This window comes from Callorhinus ursinus, unplaced genomic scaffold (assembly GCF_003265705.2).
Source record: "Callorhinus ursinus isolate GAN/ISIS: 27379988/994484 unplaced genomic scaffold, GSC_fseal_2.0 scaffold16, whole genome shotgun sequence".
Classification (NCBI taxonomy): domain Eukaryota; kingdom Metazoa; phylum Chordata; class Mammalia; order Carnivora; family Otariidae; genus Callorhinus; species Callorhinus ursinus.
Genome location: NW_027397078.1, coordinates 2130417 through 2146969, shown reverse-complemented (window position 1 = coordinate 2146969; position 16553 = coordinate 2130417). Strand labels below are relative to the sequence as shown.

Below are 16553 nucleotides of genomic sequence, written 5' to 3'. Positions count from 1 at the left end.
TTTCAGTCACAAATAAAAAAAAATCATAAGTGAAAAAATAGCTTTAAGAGATTTTGCTTCGATTTTAAAAGACCATCGGTGGCCAAAAATATACATTTTAAAGCTTCCTGACTTAACTTGCAGGACTCAGGCAAGTTATGCTAACACTATGCATATGTGCATATTTATCCCCAATTTCCTGAAAGTTCCATTGATCATAAGATTATAAACACACACGCATTGTTTTCCCATAGTTGCCAAACCTAGCAAATAGACACAAAACAACTTTTTTTCTCAAGTCTAAACTGGGTTTGCTGGTGAAGAAATTCGTGTAATTGAAAGGGCTGCCAGCATAATAATGCGAGCCACATTTATTGGAGGTTTTCTTTCAGCATTTTATTTTTTGCAAATGGGCTCATTCTTTTATTCATAAGCTGAAGTTTTTCTTTTGTTCCCCTCCATCTTCTTCAATCATATCACTTTGGGGTGTATTTCTGGAAAGAGACTGTAGAGCTATTGCATGTTGGGCTACACCATACTATAACCATTAGGGCTAGATCCCAAACAAATACAATGCACCTCCTACCAACATTGGCCCTTGGGTGAAGATATTAAACCGAAGTATGTGTGTTACAAACCCAGCCACCATCAGAAACATTCAGGGATGACAAAGTACCCACACTTTAACCTAACCTTTGATTTGTTCTACCCAGCACCCCAAGCTCCCATATACACACTTAAAATAATGATCAGAGCTGATGCAAAAGCAGTGCAGGCAGTGCTGAGCATAAATTTGGAGTTTCCAAGCAAACTAAAGGAAATTTGCCCCTACCTGGTGAAGGCAGAGGGCTCAGGGCCCAGGCCTCCTAAAATTGAGGGCACCATGTGAAATTATCAAATTACTTGCCTTTGAGCATGTGACTGACCCAGGACAGTGAACTGAGGTCCCACTCCTCCATTTACATCATCTATATGCCTATGAATCATGTACTTATAGTTATTTATATGTATTTTATAATGCACGTAATATATACTTATATTTTAATTTACATACATATATAATGCAAACATTGCCAACTTTAAAGCAGGTAACTGGCTGTATCACCTACGATGTATATTAAATAATACATATCAATCGCCAACAATCCTGTCCCCTCTGGCCGGGCCTAATGCTCCAAAACCATTGCTTTGTGCATCGAAAACTGGGGAAAGTATTTATTCTCTTAAACACACTTTGTCAGATCCCTCGCCAGGAGGGACCTTAACCGCTGTAAACTTTGTACCCGTTTGTCAGAGGAGTAAAATTAATAACTTTAGTACATTGAATCCAAAGACCGTAAAACGTCCACTCTGCAATTTATGGTATTTAGGGAGAGCCAGACAGCCCACCTACGCCCGTCCTACTGCGGCGTAATTTTATTAAACTAACTTCTGAGTAGTTCCTGGAGTAGTTCCTAGAACCCAAACTCAAAGAACGCCTTCGATTTTGTGTTAACTAGAGAATAAAGGAATGCAAGAAACCTGGGGTGCAGGCACGAAAACCCTACTAGGTTTGTTAGACTTTACAATTTCGAGGTTACACGGAGCGCCACGCCCCGGTGGGTCATCTCACTAACCCCCAAGGGGAGGCACCCCCTCCTGCCCGTTCTTACAGGTGAACCCCTCTGAGCCCCGGGCGCGGTATCCGAGCCCGCGATGCGAAACCTCCCACAGCCTCGCTTTAGCGGCCCGGCACCGCGGTCTGGCATCCACTGCACATGCTCCGAGCGCGTGACCAATGGGAGCCCGGCGCGAGAGAGCGGAGGCGGGCCGTGTTTGTCTCCGAGGCCCAGGGAGAATGCGGCCATCGACCAATCAGAGCCCACGGCAGTCTCCGAGCCGGCTCTCTGCACCCCTGAGCCTACTGGGGGCTCGGGTACACTGACAGCGGCTTCTAGGGAATGGAGGGGGGCGGTGAGAGTGGTTAAGATGGCGGATGTGAGTGAGGCCGAGGGCGCGACCAGAGCGTGAGGCACGCCCGAGGCGGGTGGGAGTCGGGAGGACCGGACGGGAATCTAGGGACAAGCCAGATGGTGACATGCCCTCTCTATTACGGATTGAGGCAGCTGTCGCAGTCCTCCCCCACGAACAAATGGTATGTTGTGAGGTGGCCGTCCCCTTCCTAGTGGTACGGTCCTGGGCGGACTGTTCCATTTCGCGTTCCTCCCCACGCCCCTCTGTGGTCCGTTCCAGGCGGCGGTGTTAACCTTCCTGGGGGTCCACACGGCCAAGGGTGTGAGCTGCCCTTGGGACACGCAGACCGGAACGCGGATACTCCAGGAGTCACACACATGGGGATTTGGACCCTCAAGGGGTCACACACGCTCGGTGTGCACAATTCTGGTGTCACAGACTAGGGAAGGGACACGGGGTCACAAACATTGCGGTCTAGGGAAGTAGCGAGCACCTGTCTAGGGAGAGTTGGTGACTTTGAGGGGGTGGGCAGTGTAGGGACTAGAAGGGGACCTTTGGCTCCCCGGCTGGCCCGAGGTTAGCAGCCACAAACCTAGAAGGGAAGGGGAGGGCTGGCTGGCAGTTTTCCTGTGCAGGTTCGGGGAGTAGGACAGGAAGCAAGTGGTGGGTGGGACCTCCGAGGTTGCCAGGGAGGGCTCCAGGACCACGTGACGGCCCTGGAGGAGTCCGGCTGCCCCCCCCCCCACATCTCTGAGATGGTCTTTGCAGCAAGGGAAGGTAGAGAAAGGGCAGTGGGAAGGTGGTCAGGTGTTCTGGGTCTCACCATCCACCAAGGGCGGTGGGACCTGAAAGTGGTATGGAGGAGGGTGAGGAGAAGATTGGAGCAGGGCTGAGGGATGAGAGTTCATTCATCCAAGTTACTCAGCTATTTCAGAAAAACAACAATAATGCATAATTACAACATGGCCTAATCACTTTGCATGAATTATCTTATTTAGCCTTCCCAACAACCTTAACTGCTATTATCTTCACTTTATGGATGAGAAAAGGGAGGCACTGCGAGGCTCCCAGACTTTTATTTATTTATTTATTATAAATTTTATTTATTTATTTGACAGAGAGCACAAGTAGGCAGAGAGGCAGGCAGAGGGAGAGGGAGAGGCAGGCTCTCCGCTCAGCGGAGAGCCAGACGTGGGGCTCGATCCCAGGACCCTGGGACCATGACCTGAGCCGAAGGCAGACGCTTAATGACTGAGCCACCCAGGCGCCCCAAGGCTCCCAGACTTTAAACAGCCCTAAGTGGGGGCGCCTGGGTGGCTCAGTTGGTTAAGCATCTGGCTTCAGCTCAGGTCATGATCCCAGGGTCCTAGGATCACCCCTTGGAACAAGAATGGTCCCGCATCCCTCTCCCTGCTCAGTGGGGAGTCTGCTTCTCCCTCTCCCTCTGCCTCCCACCCCCGCTTGTATACACACACTCTCCCTCTCAACAAATAAATAAAATATTTAAAGGAAAAAAAAAAACAGCTCATAAGTGGCACAGCCAGAGCCAGAATGTAGGGTCCAGAATTTGTGGTTCTAACCACTGAGCCATTTTTTTGCTTTTTTATTAAAGTAAGCTCTCCGCCCAACGTGGGGCTTGAACTCATGACTCTGAGATCAAGAGTCACATGCTCGGGCGCCTGGGTGGCTCAGTTGGTTAAGCAACTGCCTTCGGCTCAGGTCATGATCCAGGAGTCCCGGGATCGAGTCCCACATGGGGCTCCCTGCTCAGCGGGGAGTCTGCTTCTCCCTCTGACCCTCCTCCTTCTCATGTGCTCCCTCCCTCTCTCTCTCTCTCTCTCTCTCATTCTCTCAAATAAATAAATAAAATCTTTAAAAAAAAAAAGTCACATGCTCGACTAACTGAGCCAGCCCGGTGCCCCGCCACTGAGCCATTCTTATCTTTCCAGGTGTCTCTGCTTTTCTGTGTGCCCCCATCCTCCCTCCACCCCCACCAGAACTAGAAATCAGCTCCCCTCCTGAGCACCCCTAAGAAAGCACCCATTTGCCCATAGCGTCCATGAACGGTTTAGACACCTCTGTGAGAGAGAATGGCCCCTGCACTGAGTTCTTTTCTTCCCCCTTTCCCCAGGCTGGGGCGGGGGGGTGGGGGTGGAGGATGAAGAGAGGGCAGTAAATCACAGCACAGATAGCTGGACTGTAGGATGATTAGTCCACAAATACTGATTGAACAGCGTGCAGGGTCTTGTGCCTTGTGCCAGGGTGGTGGGCATACGGCGATGAACAAGACAGACAAGAGTCACGTTCCTTCCTGGTACCTGGGGGGTGTGTTTTAGAAATTCCCGGTTGGCCGAGTTTGGTTGTCACAATGACGGGGGTGCTCCGGCATTGAATGGGCAGGGGCCTAGGATGCGGGGGGACAGCCCCACACCACCGAGACTTGTCATGTACCTGAATGTCATTCCAGGATGGTCAAAGGATTGGGTCAGAGGGTTGGGCACTGCTGCTTCCTTCCGCCTACCCGAAGGAGCACTCCTCAGTCTGGGGTCCAGAGGACCACGGGAGGCGGGGGGGGGGGGGGGGGGGGGGGGGGAAGTGGAGGAGAAAGATGGCGTGGCAAAGAAAATGTTGCCATCTTGGCCTCAGTTTGGTCCTAGAGGACAGCAGTAGGACCCTACATTTGCCTACGTCTCTTCTGTGGACTCAGTCGTGCGGTAGGACCAAAGTGAGGAAGATAACCCCATGTCTTATCACTGACGGTGTCTTATTCCCTACTCAGGGCCTGAGGTGTGGCAGTCAGGATCTTGTAGGCAATCTCCTCTCAGAATAAAGCAAAATAAGCGCAGGATATAAACAGGAAATGGTTCTCCATCTGGTGACCCCGGGGCAGGGGGTTGGGGGGGCTGTGGCAGGAGGAGGTGGCGGAGGGACATCAGGATGGTCTAAGTTACTGGGTATATCCTGGTTCTTGGGGCTTTCTGGGTATTCACTGGCTTACTGAGAAGTAAGCTGGAACTACTGCTCCCAGCTGTGGTGGGCTGACTCATATTCGACCTACCCTCCTGCTGAGAACCATAAAAGCTATATTAAGGTTCTTGTTCTTTTTAAATCTATTTGAAGACCCTGGAGAGCACATTACCTTTAAGGTCATCACGTCACCAAAGACTGTCATCCAGTGCAGAAAAGCAAGAACCGATGGGGATACATAAAAGTGAAATAAGCCAGCTCCCCATTCCTTATGCAGGTCAACAAAGTAATTCAATAATTTGGATAATCTGAAAAATTATTACCAAATCACTATATTCCAGGGTGGGGAAACTCATTCTGTTAGGGACTAAAATAACAAAACTCTAGTTTTTTTTAGTTAGAGAAGAGTAAACATTTTCTTTTTTTTTTTTTTAAAGATTTTATTTATTTATTTGAGAGAGAGAGAATGAGAGATAGAGAGCACGAGAGGGAAGAGGGTCAGAGGGAGAAGCAGACTCCCCGCCAAGCAGGGAGCCCGATGCGGGACTCGATCCCGGGACTCCAGGATCATGACCTGAGCCGAAGGCAGTCGCCTAACCAACTGAGCCACCCAGGCGCCCAAGAGTATACATTTTCAACCTGTCTGCTACTTAGAAGCACAGGAAATATATAACTTTTTAAAAGAAGATTTATTTGTGGGCACCTGGGTGGCTCAGTCGGTTAAGCATCTGTCTTTGGCTCAGGTCAGGATCCCAGGGTCCTAGGATCGAGCCCCACATCGGGCTCCCTGCTCCATGGGGAGCCTGCTTCTCCCTCTGCCACTCCCCCTGCTTGTGGTCTCTCTGTCTTTCTCTGTCAAATAAATAAAGAAATAAAAATCTTAAAATTTTTTTAAAGATTTATTTATTTATTTGAGAGAGAGAGAGAAGCAGAGGGAGAGAGAAACTTCAGCTGACCTCGAACTGAGTGTGGAGCCCTACACGGAGCTCGATCCCATGACCCTGAGATTACCACCTGAGCCGAAACCAAGAGTCGGACGCTCAACCGACTGCACCACTGAGGCACCCCAGAAATATATAACTTTTAAATGTTATTTTATTTTTTTTAAAGATTTTCTTTATTTTTTTGAGAGAGAGAGAGCATGAGTGGGGAGAGGGTCAGAGGGAGAAGCATACTCCCCGCTGAGCAGGGAGCCTGATGCGGGACTGATTCCGGGACTCCGGCATCATGACCTGAGCTGAAGGCAGTCGCTCAACCAGCTAAGCCTCCCAGGCGCCCAGAACTTTTAAATGTTAATGCAAATGTAGCAGAGGCTTAAGGCCCCCTGGTATAGACTTAAGGGAGACAGATCTAGGGGCAGAGAAAGAAGGAAGAGGAAGGTGGAGAACAAAAGGCAGAGAAAGAGCAGAAGAATTTTGTCTCTGCCCCCATGTGACGCTTGACAGATTAGGAATCACTTCTCACATATTTGGCCTCCACTCCACCATTCACGAGCCGGGTGATCTTGGGCAAGTTAGCTTACTTCCCTGGGCCTCAACTTCCCTATCAGTAAAATGGGGATAAGAGTAGTGTTTACCTCATGGGGTCATCTGTGAAGGTGAAACGAGTTAATAAATGTAAGGCACTTAGAAAAATTTCAGAAAACACTAAATCAAATTAGACACTAATCCCTCATTGATTCCTTCAGTAAACGTTTATTGAGTGTCTAGTTTGTGCCAGATACTGGAGATAGGCTTGGCACCCAGCAGGAGCACAATGAGCAGTATAAAAATGAATGAATGCAATGGCTTTTTTTTTTTAAGATTTTATTTATTTATTTGAGAGAGAGAGACACAGCGAGAGAGGGAACACAAGCAGGGAGAGTGGGAGAGGAGAAGCAGGCTTCCCGCCGAGCAGGGAGCCTGACGCAGGGCTCGATCCCAGGACCTGGGATCATGACCTGAGCCGAAGGCAGACGATTAACGACAGCCACCCAGGTGCCCCAGCAATGGCTTTTTTAAAAATTTATTTTTATTTATACTGTCAGAGAGAGACAGCGCAAGCAGGGGAAGCAGCAGGTAGAGGGAGAAGCAGGCTCCCTGCTGAGCAAGGAGCCCGATGTGGGGCTCGATCCCAGGACGCTGGGATCGTGACCTGAGCCGAAGCAGATGCTGAACTGACTGAGCCAGCCAGGCGTCCCTGCAATAGTTTTTTTAAGGAACAAAGCAGGGCCTTGCCCCACGAACAGGCTGGAAGGCGCTACAGGCCCGGAGGTACGAAATTGCCTGGTGAATTGTGGGTTCCAGAAGCTGAGTTGTGAGTTGTGCTGTATGTGGCCGAGAGCTTCATGTCCCCAAACGGTAAACCGAGGCCCAAGGAGGCATGAGGACTGAGCTAGCATCCACTTGGGGGAAGAGCCTGGCATAATCTGGTCAAGTCAGTGATAGGCAAGCCCTACAAGCGATGTTCTGACCTCTGTAAATATTGACCCATTTAAATCCTCCTAACAAAATGGCCAACAGACACATGAAAAAGTGCTCAACATCGCTCGGCATCAGGGAAATCCAAATCAAAACCTCAATGAGATACCACCTCACACCAGTCAGAATGGCTAAAATTAACAAGTCAGGAAACGACAGATGCTGGCGGGGATGCGGAGAAAGGGGAACCCTCCTACACTGTTGGTGGGAATGCAAGCTGGTGCAACCACTCTGGAAAACAGTATGGAGGTTCCTCAAAAGGTTGAAAATAGGGCGCCTGGGTAGCTCAGTTGGTTAAGCGACTACCTTCGGCTCGGATCGTGATCCCGGAATCCTGGGATCAAGTCCCACATCAGGATCCTGGCTCAGCGGGGAGCCTGCTTCTCCCTCTGGCCCTCTCCCCTCTCATGCTGTTTATCTCTCTCTCTCAAATAAATAAATAAAATCTTAAAAAAAAAAGTTGAAAATAGAGCTACCGTACGATCCAGCAATTGCCCTACTGGGTATTTACCCCAAAGATACAAATGTAGGGATCCTAAGGGGTACGTGCACCCTGATGTTTATAGCAGCAATGTCCACAATAGCCAAACTGTGGAAAGAGCCAAGATGTCCATTGACAGATGAATGGATAAAGAAGATGTGGTATATATATACAATGGAATATTATGCACCCGTCAAAAGGAATGAGATCTTGCCATTTGCAACGATGTGGATGGAACTGGAGGGTGTTACGCTGAGTGAAATAAGTCAATCAGAGAAAGACATGTATCATATGACCTCACTGATATGAAGAATTCTTAATCTCAGGAAACAAACTGAGGGTTGCTGGAGTGGTGGGGGGTTGGGAGGGATGGGGTGGCTGGGTGATAGACATTGGGGAGGGTGTGTGCTATGGTGAGCGCTGTGAATTGTGCAAGACTGTTGAATCACAGATCTGTACCTCTGAAACAAATAATGCAATATATGTTAAGAAAAAAAAGAAGATAGCAGGAGGGGAAGAATGAAGGGGGGGAAATCGGAGGGGGAGACGAACCATGAGAGACGATGGACTCTGAAAAACAAACTGAGGGTTCTAGAAGGGAGGGGGGTGGGGGGATGGGTTAGCCTGGTGATGGGTATTAAAGAGGGCACGTTCTGCGTGGAGCACTGGGTGTTATGCACAAACAACGAATCATGGAACACTACATCCAAAACTAATGATGTAATGTATGGTGATTAACATAACAATAAAAAAATTTAAAGGAAAATAAATAATAAATAAGTCCTCCTAACAGCCTATGGGACATACACCCTTACCGGGTCCATTTGCTCATGGGAAGTGAGGGAACGGAGGCACACTGATTGTGTGGGGGAGAAAAAGCAAGACTCTGAAGAATCCAGACTTTTATTTTATTTTATTTTTTAAGATTGTATTTATTTATTTATTTGACACACACAGAGAGAGAGAGAGAGAGTGAGAGAGAGAGAGAGAGAGAGCACAATCAGGGGGAGAGGGAGAAGCAGGCTCCCTGCTGAGCAAGGAGCCCGCCGACATGGGGCCGGGACCCTGGGACCATGACCTGAGCTGAAGGCAGCCGCTTAAGGACTGAGCCACCCAGGCGCCTCAAGAATCCAGACTTTTATTTATTTATTTTTTTAAAGATTTATTTATTTATTTTGAGAGAGTGAGAATGAGAGAGAGAGAGTACATGAGAGCGGGGAGGGTTAGAGGGAGAAGCAGGCCCCTCGCCGAGCAGGGAGCCCGATGCGGGACTCCATCCCGGGACTCCAGGATCATGACCTGAGCCGAAGGCAGTTGCTTAACCAACTGAGCCACCCAGGCGCCCAAGAATCCAGACTTTTAAAGGTTCAAAAGCAACGGGGGATTAAACAAGATGGGGGATTAAACTAGACGTTGCCTAGGCAGTCATATATGCTGTGAAGGGATGAGAGGCAGAAAGTGATTTGGGAACTGCGGGGAGGCAGGGGTAAGGGATGGGGAAGGGAGCTGGGTGTCCGTGCATTGTTGGGGGTCTCACGAGCCAGGAGGGAATGTTATTAGAGGAAAATATCACAATGTTATTAGAGGAAAAGTTTTAACACGGTAACCCTTCCGCACGAGGGGCCTTGGGCCTCAGGCCCAGAGCAGCTGGATGCTTTGGGGAGGAAGGAGGCCGCTCAGCCCCCGGACTGCTCCCCACCATAGCGTCCTCCAGCAGAAGTGCAGCAGTGGGGCGCCTGGGTGGCTCAGTTGGTTAAGCGACTGCCTTCGGCTCAGGTCATGATCCCGGAGTCCCGGGATCGAGTCCCGCATCGGGCTCCCTGCTCAGCGGGGAGTCTGCTTCTCCCTCTGACCCTCTTCCCTCTCGTGCTGTCTCTCACTCTCTCTTTCTCAAATAAATAAATAAAATCTTTAAAAAAAAAAAAAAAAAAAAAAAAGAAGTGCAGCAGTGGCCTAGCTCTTGCTCCCAGCCAATCAGAGGGAGGAGGATCTGAGCCAGTCCGAGGGAAATGGGCCTCGGGGAGTAAGGAAGAAGGAGGAGGACATGAGCTGGCCCCAAAGATGGGTCTCAACCAGCCAAATGGAGGAGGGCCTCATTCTGAGGGAGGAGGGTCCAAGCCTGTCCAAGGGAGGGAGGAGGAGGCCGGGCCCACCCCGGGGCCCCTGGAGGACTTGTTTCCCTTGTGGTTTTTTGTACTTCCTGTTCCCCTGTGCACTGCGGAAGTTCCTCTTCTTACCCCACACCCAGAGCCTGGCAGGAGAGGACAAGGGCAGGAGGCACCATGAGTGGGGGCCCTGTAGGAGGCAGGTCTGGGGGTCGCGGAGGACCAGGGGTTCAGCAGAACATGCCCTCCACACTCCTCCAGGACCACGAGAACCAGCGACTCTTCGAGATGCTGGGTCGGAAATGCTGGGTGAGCTGGGCAGCTCCTGGCCCTCCCTGTCTCCCTCCCTTTCCTCCTCTTTCTTCCCCTCCTCCCCTCTTCCTTCCCTTCTCCATCATCTCCTCTCCTAAAACCCACTTACCCCCATTCAACAATCCCAGGAAGATCTTGATTGCGGTGTCTGTCTACTTTCCCTCTGGCTTCGGCTCTTCCTTTGGAGCCAGGACAGCCGTGGACAAGGAAGAACTAGACCCTCTTTGCCCCTGAGCCCTGCTCTTCCCTCCCAGACACTGGCCACTGCCGTTGTTCAGCTGTACCTGGCACTACCTCCTGGAGCTGACCACTGGACCAAGGAGCACTGTGGGGCTGTGTGCTTCGTGAAGGATAACCCCCAGAAGTCCTACTTCATCCGTCTTTATGGCCTTCAGGTGACCCCCATCCCCCCGCTGGACGTGCACACCGGTTTTCAACCTGCAAACCCAGATCTGTGTCTAAAGCCCCAAGGCGTTGGACAGAGCAGTGAACCCCTGAGCCCCAGAACCAAAGACCTCATCTAGACGTCAAACTCTGGTTTGGCTTTCTTTGTCTTTGATGACTGACCCCAGGATCCCCATGTCAAGATTTATAACCCCCCAACTATCAGTATAGCTCCTAAATCTAATCTGTTTCATGAACTCAAAAAAATAAATAAATAAATGGGCACTGTATTTTTACCTGAACCTCAAATCTGTTCTAAACTCAAACTTTTGGGTTCCAGAAATCCCCCCATCAAAACTCCTGGACCCTAAATGTTTGCCTAGCTCCTAAGCCATAGCTCTGCCTCACAAACATCAAATTGTATATACCTTGACTGAATGACCCCCAAAACTTTCAAGTCTGTGTGTCTGAACCTCAAATCTCAACTCCAACTCCCAGTACTGGAGCCCTACCTGCCCAAATGAAGGCCCCCCCCCCCATAAAGGAAGGATGTAAGATGGAGTCTATGAATGGGCTGTTTCCTAGGACTGGAGTCCTAAACCCTCATATTCAAGCCCCCAAGTCCCACATCTGGGGCCCTGAACCCCAAATCCAAATCTCTGACTGCAATGTCTAACTCCCATATGGTACCCCAACCCTCCACACCTGACATCTAGACCCCTAACTCTGATGATAAGCTGGAAGTCTCCAATCTGATCCTGGGGCCCCAAATTAGGACACCATTCTCCTTGCCCAGATAACAGAGGCCTGCCACCCAGGGCATGCCTCCCTGCTAATGTGCCCCCTCCCCACCTCTCCAGGCTGGCCGGCTGCTCTGGGAACAGGAGCTGTACTCACAGTTGGTCTACTCCACTCCCACCCCCTTCTTCCACACCTTCGCTGGAGATGTGAGTGACCCTTCAACCCCTGGGCCTCAGGTGGGGTGTGGGGAGGAGATGGGAAAGGTGCGGGGTGGGGGGGGGCGCCTGGAAGGCTATTGAGCCCAAGATGTACGCAGGCCTGCCAAGCAGGGCTGAACTTTGCAGATGAGGGCGAGGCCCAGGCCTTCCGGGCCCTGGTGCAGGAGAAGATCCAAAAGAGGAGTCAGAGGCAAAGTGGAGGTGAGGAGGCCTTCGGGGAGGAAAGGAGGTTGGGCAGAAGTGTGTGCAAGAGCAGGGAGCTGGAGGAGCCCCTCTTATGGTTCTGGTTCCCAGTCCACCTGTCTCTCCACAGATAGACGCCAGCTACCCCCACCACCAGCACCAGCCAATGAAGGTGAGTCTTCAAGTTCAAGGAGGGTACTAAGGGGCTAGCCCAGGAACTTATGGCAGGGTTGTAATAGCTCTCTACCCATTCCATCTTTCCAGAGAGAAGAGGAGGGCTCCCACCCCTGCCCCCACACCCAGGCGGAGACCAAGGGGGTGAGTGCTGATTCTTCCCTGTGTCTCTGGGTGGACAGGTGGGTGGGGGAGTAGACGGATAGATGGGTGAGGAGTGGGTGGATGGATGAGTAGTTGGGGAGTGCAGAGATAAGTGGGCAAATGGGGGGGTGGATGGGTGGGTGGATAGATGGTTGAGTGGAGGATGAATTGATGGGAAGATGAAAACATAGATATATAGATGTATAGGTGGGTGTACAGATGTATAGGTGAATGAGTATGTGGATATATGGGTGAATGGATGGATGGATGATTGACTCAATGAATGAATGAGTGAATGAATTGAACAGCAAATAAATGAATAAGTGACATAACATTTCAATCAGTGAAGAAAGCAATGATTGACTGACTGACTGACTGAATGAATGATTTAACAAATTAATTGGTTAATGAGCCATGAATGAATGAATCAATACTTAAGTGATAAGCATGAGTGGATGAATAAATACATGAAGTGGTGAAGGTAAGAATGGTTTGTGGAACCCGCCCATCCACTTCTCCATAAACCCTAATTGGACCCCTCACCTACTCCCTCCATGACCATCAAACACACACACAGATTCCCCCAGCACTCGCCCTATCTCTTGCCCCTATGCTTTGGTTGGTAGGTAAAGTAGGTCAATGGCTCAATCACCCTATTCTCCCCACAGGCCCAGCATCTGGCCAGCTGTCCCTGGGGCTAGTAACAGTGGACATCCAGAACCCCGACATCACGAGTTCACGATACCGTGGGCTCCCAGCACCTGGGCCTGGCCCAGCTGATAAGAAACGTTCAGGGAAGAAGAAGATCAGCAAGGCTGATATTGGTGCACCGAGTGGATTCAAGTGAGAACCTCTCCCCGCTAGTCCCACAGATCCCTGTTGGGGGGTGCAGATGAAAAGATGGACAGGAAGAGAGCTGGGTGGATGGAAGGATGGAAGATGGATGGGTGGGTGGGTAGGGAGATGAGTGAGTAGGTGCCTGGGTGCAAGGCCAGGACTAGGGAGAGGCAAGTGAGGCACTAATGTTGCAAAATTTACAGAGGCAGTTATTCTAAGGGTCATGCAACTGCAATTCATGACTCTGAGAGTGAGGGCCTCCTTAAATTTTGCCCCCTAGGCACCTCACTTGCTTCCCCTTAGTCCCGCCGTGGGTGGCTGGGGGGTGAGTAGATGGGTGGGTGGGTAGATGAATGGCCGAATGAAGGAAGGAAGGAAGGAATGAATGGATTGGTCGGGGAATGAGTGGATAGGTGGTTGGATGGATGGGTGAATGGGTAAATGGGAAGTGGGAGGGTAGATGGATGGGTGAGTGGATGAGTGTCTGGACAGAGGGATGGCTATCGGTTGGTTCACAGAGAAGGTGGATGGGGATGGATAGGTGGCCAGTTGCGTGGATGAATGGATAGTTCGATGGATAAATAGAAGTGTGTTTTGAATAGGTAGACAAAAGAGTGGATGGATTGAAAGGTGGGCACATGGGTAGATGGATGGGTAGATGGACAAGCGTGTGTGAAGACAGGTTGGCAGAGAAATGGGTAAATAGGTGTATGTGGGCAGATGAGTAGAAAGACAAATATACAATAGATGGGTGGTCTGACAGGTGAATGCAAATGGCTAGGTGGACAAATGGATGGGTGTATGGATGGTAGAAAAAGGGATGTTTGGACAGACGGGCAGTATAAACCAGGGACTCCTAATTCTGTAACTACTGCTCTCATTCAGTCACTCATTCATTCACTTAGGACTCATCCAGTAATTCTGGCCCCTCAGAGTCCCTCTGGGCAGGGGGGGGGGCGAGAGGGCTTCACTGGGAAGGGAGAGAAGGAAGGGCAGTGGGGCTTCACTGGGATCTCCTCACCTCCCCCAGACATGTCAGCCACGTGGGGTGGGACCCCCAGAATGGATTTGACGTGAGTAATTCCAAAGACCCCTTGACCCACTTAACTCCCCGCCTGCCCTTCCGTGGTCCACTGGCTCAGACCTACCCCCAGACCCCACCCTTTCTACACTCCTCTCAGATCCCCCCTCTGGGGTGGGCCCAATGATAATCCGTGCCCCTCCCCTATCCACCTTATGCCCCGACCCCTGCCCTCGCCGCCTTTTTCCTCCCGGGCAGGTAAACAACCTGGACCCGGACCTGCGGAGGCTGTTCTCCAGGGCAGGAATCAGTGAGGCCCAGCTCACGGATGCCGAGACCTCCAAACTTATCTACGACTTCATTGAGGACCAGGGTGGGCTGGAGGCTGTGCGGCAGGAGATGAGGCGCCAGGGTGAGCCCCCTCCTTCTTTTTCCAGCCCTAGGAGCTGGTTCCTAAGAGATACACTGCAGTCACTCAGTCCTCATGGGTACCCTTACACTGCTTGAATCAGGAGTTGGTCAGTTAGGGTGCCCATGTTACAAATGAGCAAAATCGAGGCTCTGAAGAGAAGTGTAACAATAGCTCTGTGTTATTCCTCCCGCCCAGAGCCGCCTCCACCACCCCTGCCGCCATCCAGAGGAGGAAACCAGGCCCCCCGGCTCCCTACTATCGGGAGCAACAAGGGTCGTTCTGGTCCGCTGCCCCCTGTACCTTTGGGAGGTGCTCCACCCCCACCAACTCCCCGGGCACCCCCACTCCCGGGCCGAGGGGGCCCTCCACCACCACCCCCTCCAGCCACTGGACGTTCTGGATCACTGCCCCCTCCGCCCCCTGGAGCTGGAGGCCCCCCCGTGCCTCCACCACCACCACCACCACCCCCACCACCGCCCAGCTCTGGGGATGGGCCAATCCCTCCCCCACCTTCTGCTCTGGGGCCTGTGGGGGGCCTGGCCCCTGGTGGAGGTCGGGGGGCACTTTTGGATCAAATTCGGCAGGGAATTCAGCTGAACAAGGTGAAGACGGGCGAGATGGAGGATGGGTGGGGGGGTCTGGGACTCGGGGGTGCTGGGCCAGTCAGGATCTTGGGGCCCAGGGCTGAAACTCGCAGAGGCCCCAGGCTTTTGGGTTTCAGTGACAGGGCTGGGAGGCCGGTGGGGAGAGGTAGGTGGGGAACCCTGAAGGGGAATGGAGTGTATGGGAGGGGAAATGACGAGGAAGGGGCAGGGAGGAGTGCTCCTATCGCGGGCCTTGAACCCTCTGTGCTGGACCCTGCTTGGTGCAGACGCCCGGGGCCCCAGAGAGCTCAGCGCTGCAGCCTCCCCCTCAGAGCTCAGAAGGGCTGGTGGGAGCCTTGATGCACGTGATGCAGAAGAGAAGCAGAGCCATCCACTCCTCAGGTGAGAGCCCGCCCTTTGCCAGGACGGCCAGCCCACTTCCAAGGGCCAGTGTCGGCCTGAAGACACCCCCACCGGCTACCACCAGTAGTAACAGTCACCCCATCATGACTCTCGTGTCAATCTCCTTTTTGACAGTGTTAACACTGTCATCATGGAACAATAATAGAATTCACTCTATCTTTGCCAATAGCATTAGGATTAATCCCAGGGTAGGTCCGCAAGATCGGTATGGATCCATTACCCGACAATATTCTAACAAGCCTCATCTTTTGACGGTGCGATCATCAATAACCCATTATGGGTCAACAGTATTAACATGAGCCTGCTATGAAATAGTAATATTGTAACGTACTCCACCTTCGCTATAATACTTAAATTCGCCCCATTAAGAAAGAAACAGAGCATTAACCCTTGTGTGACACCACATTTCTGACAGTGATATTAACTTTCATTCCAACTCCAGCCCTCACCGTCCGCTCTCCCTCCTCTGAGGGGCCCCTTCTTCATTCAACTGCATGGGTCCCCAGGAGACCTCAGCCCCCCAGAACCCTGAGTCTTGACCTCTCAGACCCCAGGAACTTCACCCCACCCCCGGCCTCTGAACCCTTCTGCCCATCCTGAGTCCCACTTTCTCTCTCCCTCCAGATGAAGGGGAGGACCAGGCCGGCGAAGAGGATGAAGACGATGAGTGGGACGACTGACCCCCCTCGCCACCTGTTCGGAGCCCCCTCCCCCGGCAGCCGCGGCTCGCTGCCCTCCGCTCCCAGCCTCCAGGGCCCTCAGGCCCCGTTTCTTCCCCGCCGACCCTTCCAATGCTGGTCCCCAACATTCACCCTAGCAGGAGCCAGGGCCCCTTTTTATACAGAATTTCTCGGTTCTCCTCACATAAGGATTTTGAGACCAAAATAAAATAACTGTCTTTTTGTTTCTCTAAGTCTCAGTTGGTTTATATTCCAAATGTGGAAATTTGGGGTCCTGTAGCCCCAAAGTCTCTTTTATTCATCTCTCCCATTTCATTCGTTTATTCACTCATTTGTTCCCTCATTTATTTCTCTGTTCCCTTCTGCCCTTCTTTCTTCCCACAAACATTTGTTGCTGGGCACTACTCTTGGGCCTGGAGCTAAAGCCGTGGGAAGAAAACCTAGTGACGCCAACATTCTAGTGGAGGAGACAGATATGAAACCAGGAATCACATAG

The 16553-nt window shown here is 51.4% G+C and overlaps 1 protein-coding gene across 1 annotated transcript; it reads left to right on the top strand.

Moving 5' to 3' along the window:
- Positions 1-10066: 10066 nt before the first annotated feature.
- WAS (WASP actin nucleation promoting factor) lies at positions 10067-16290 on the top strand. Its single transcript, XM_025857653.2, has 12 exons — positions 10067-10253; positions 10511-10651; positions 11501-11587; positions 11698-11800; positions 11913-11954; positions 12047-12100; positions 12769-12943; positions 13968-14010; positions 14217-14370; positions 14566-14972; positions 15242-15356; positions 16002-16290. The coding sequence occupies exons 1-12, from the start codon at positions 10122-10124 to the stop codon at positions 16055-16057; spliced, it is 1509 nt and encodes a 502-aa protein (XP_025713438.1). The 5' UTR covers positions 10067-10121; the 3' UTR covers positions 16058-16290.
- Positions 16291-16553: the final 263 nt, after the last annotated feature.

Bases quoted from the DNA above. Each gene is read 5' to 3' on its own strand.
- WAS (XM_025857653.2), top strand. From the start codon at position 10,122: ATGAGTGGGGGCCCTGTAGGAGGCAGGTCTGGGGGTCGCGGAGGACCA. The intron at 12,101-12,768 runs GTGAGTGCTGAT...TTCTCCCCACAG, and splicing joins CCCAGGCGGAGACCAAGGGG to GCCCAGCATCTGGCCAGCTG. The intron at 15,357-16,001 runs GTGAGAGCCCGC...CTCTCCCTCCAG, and splicing joins CAGAGCCATCCACTCCTCAG to ATGAAGGGGAGGACCAGGCC.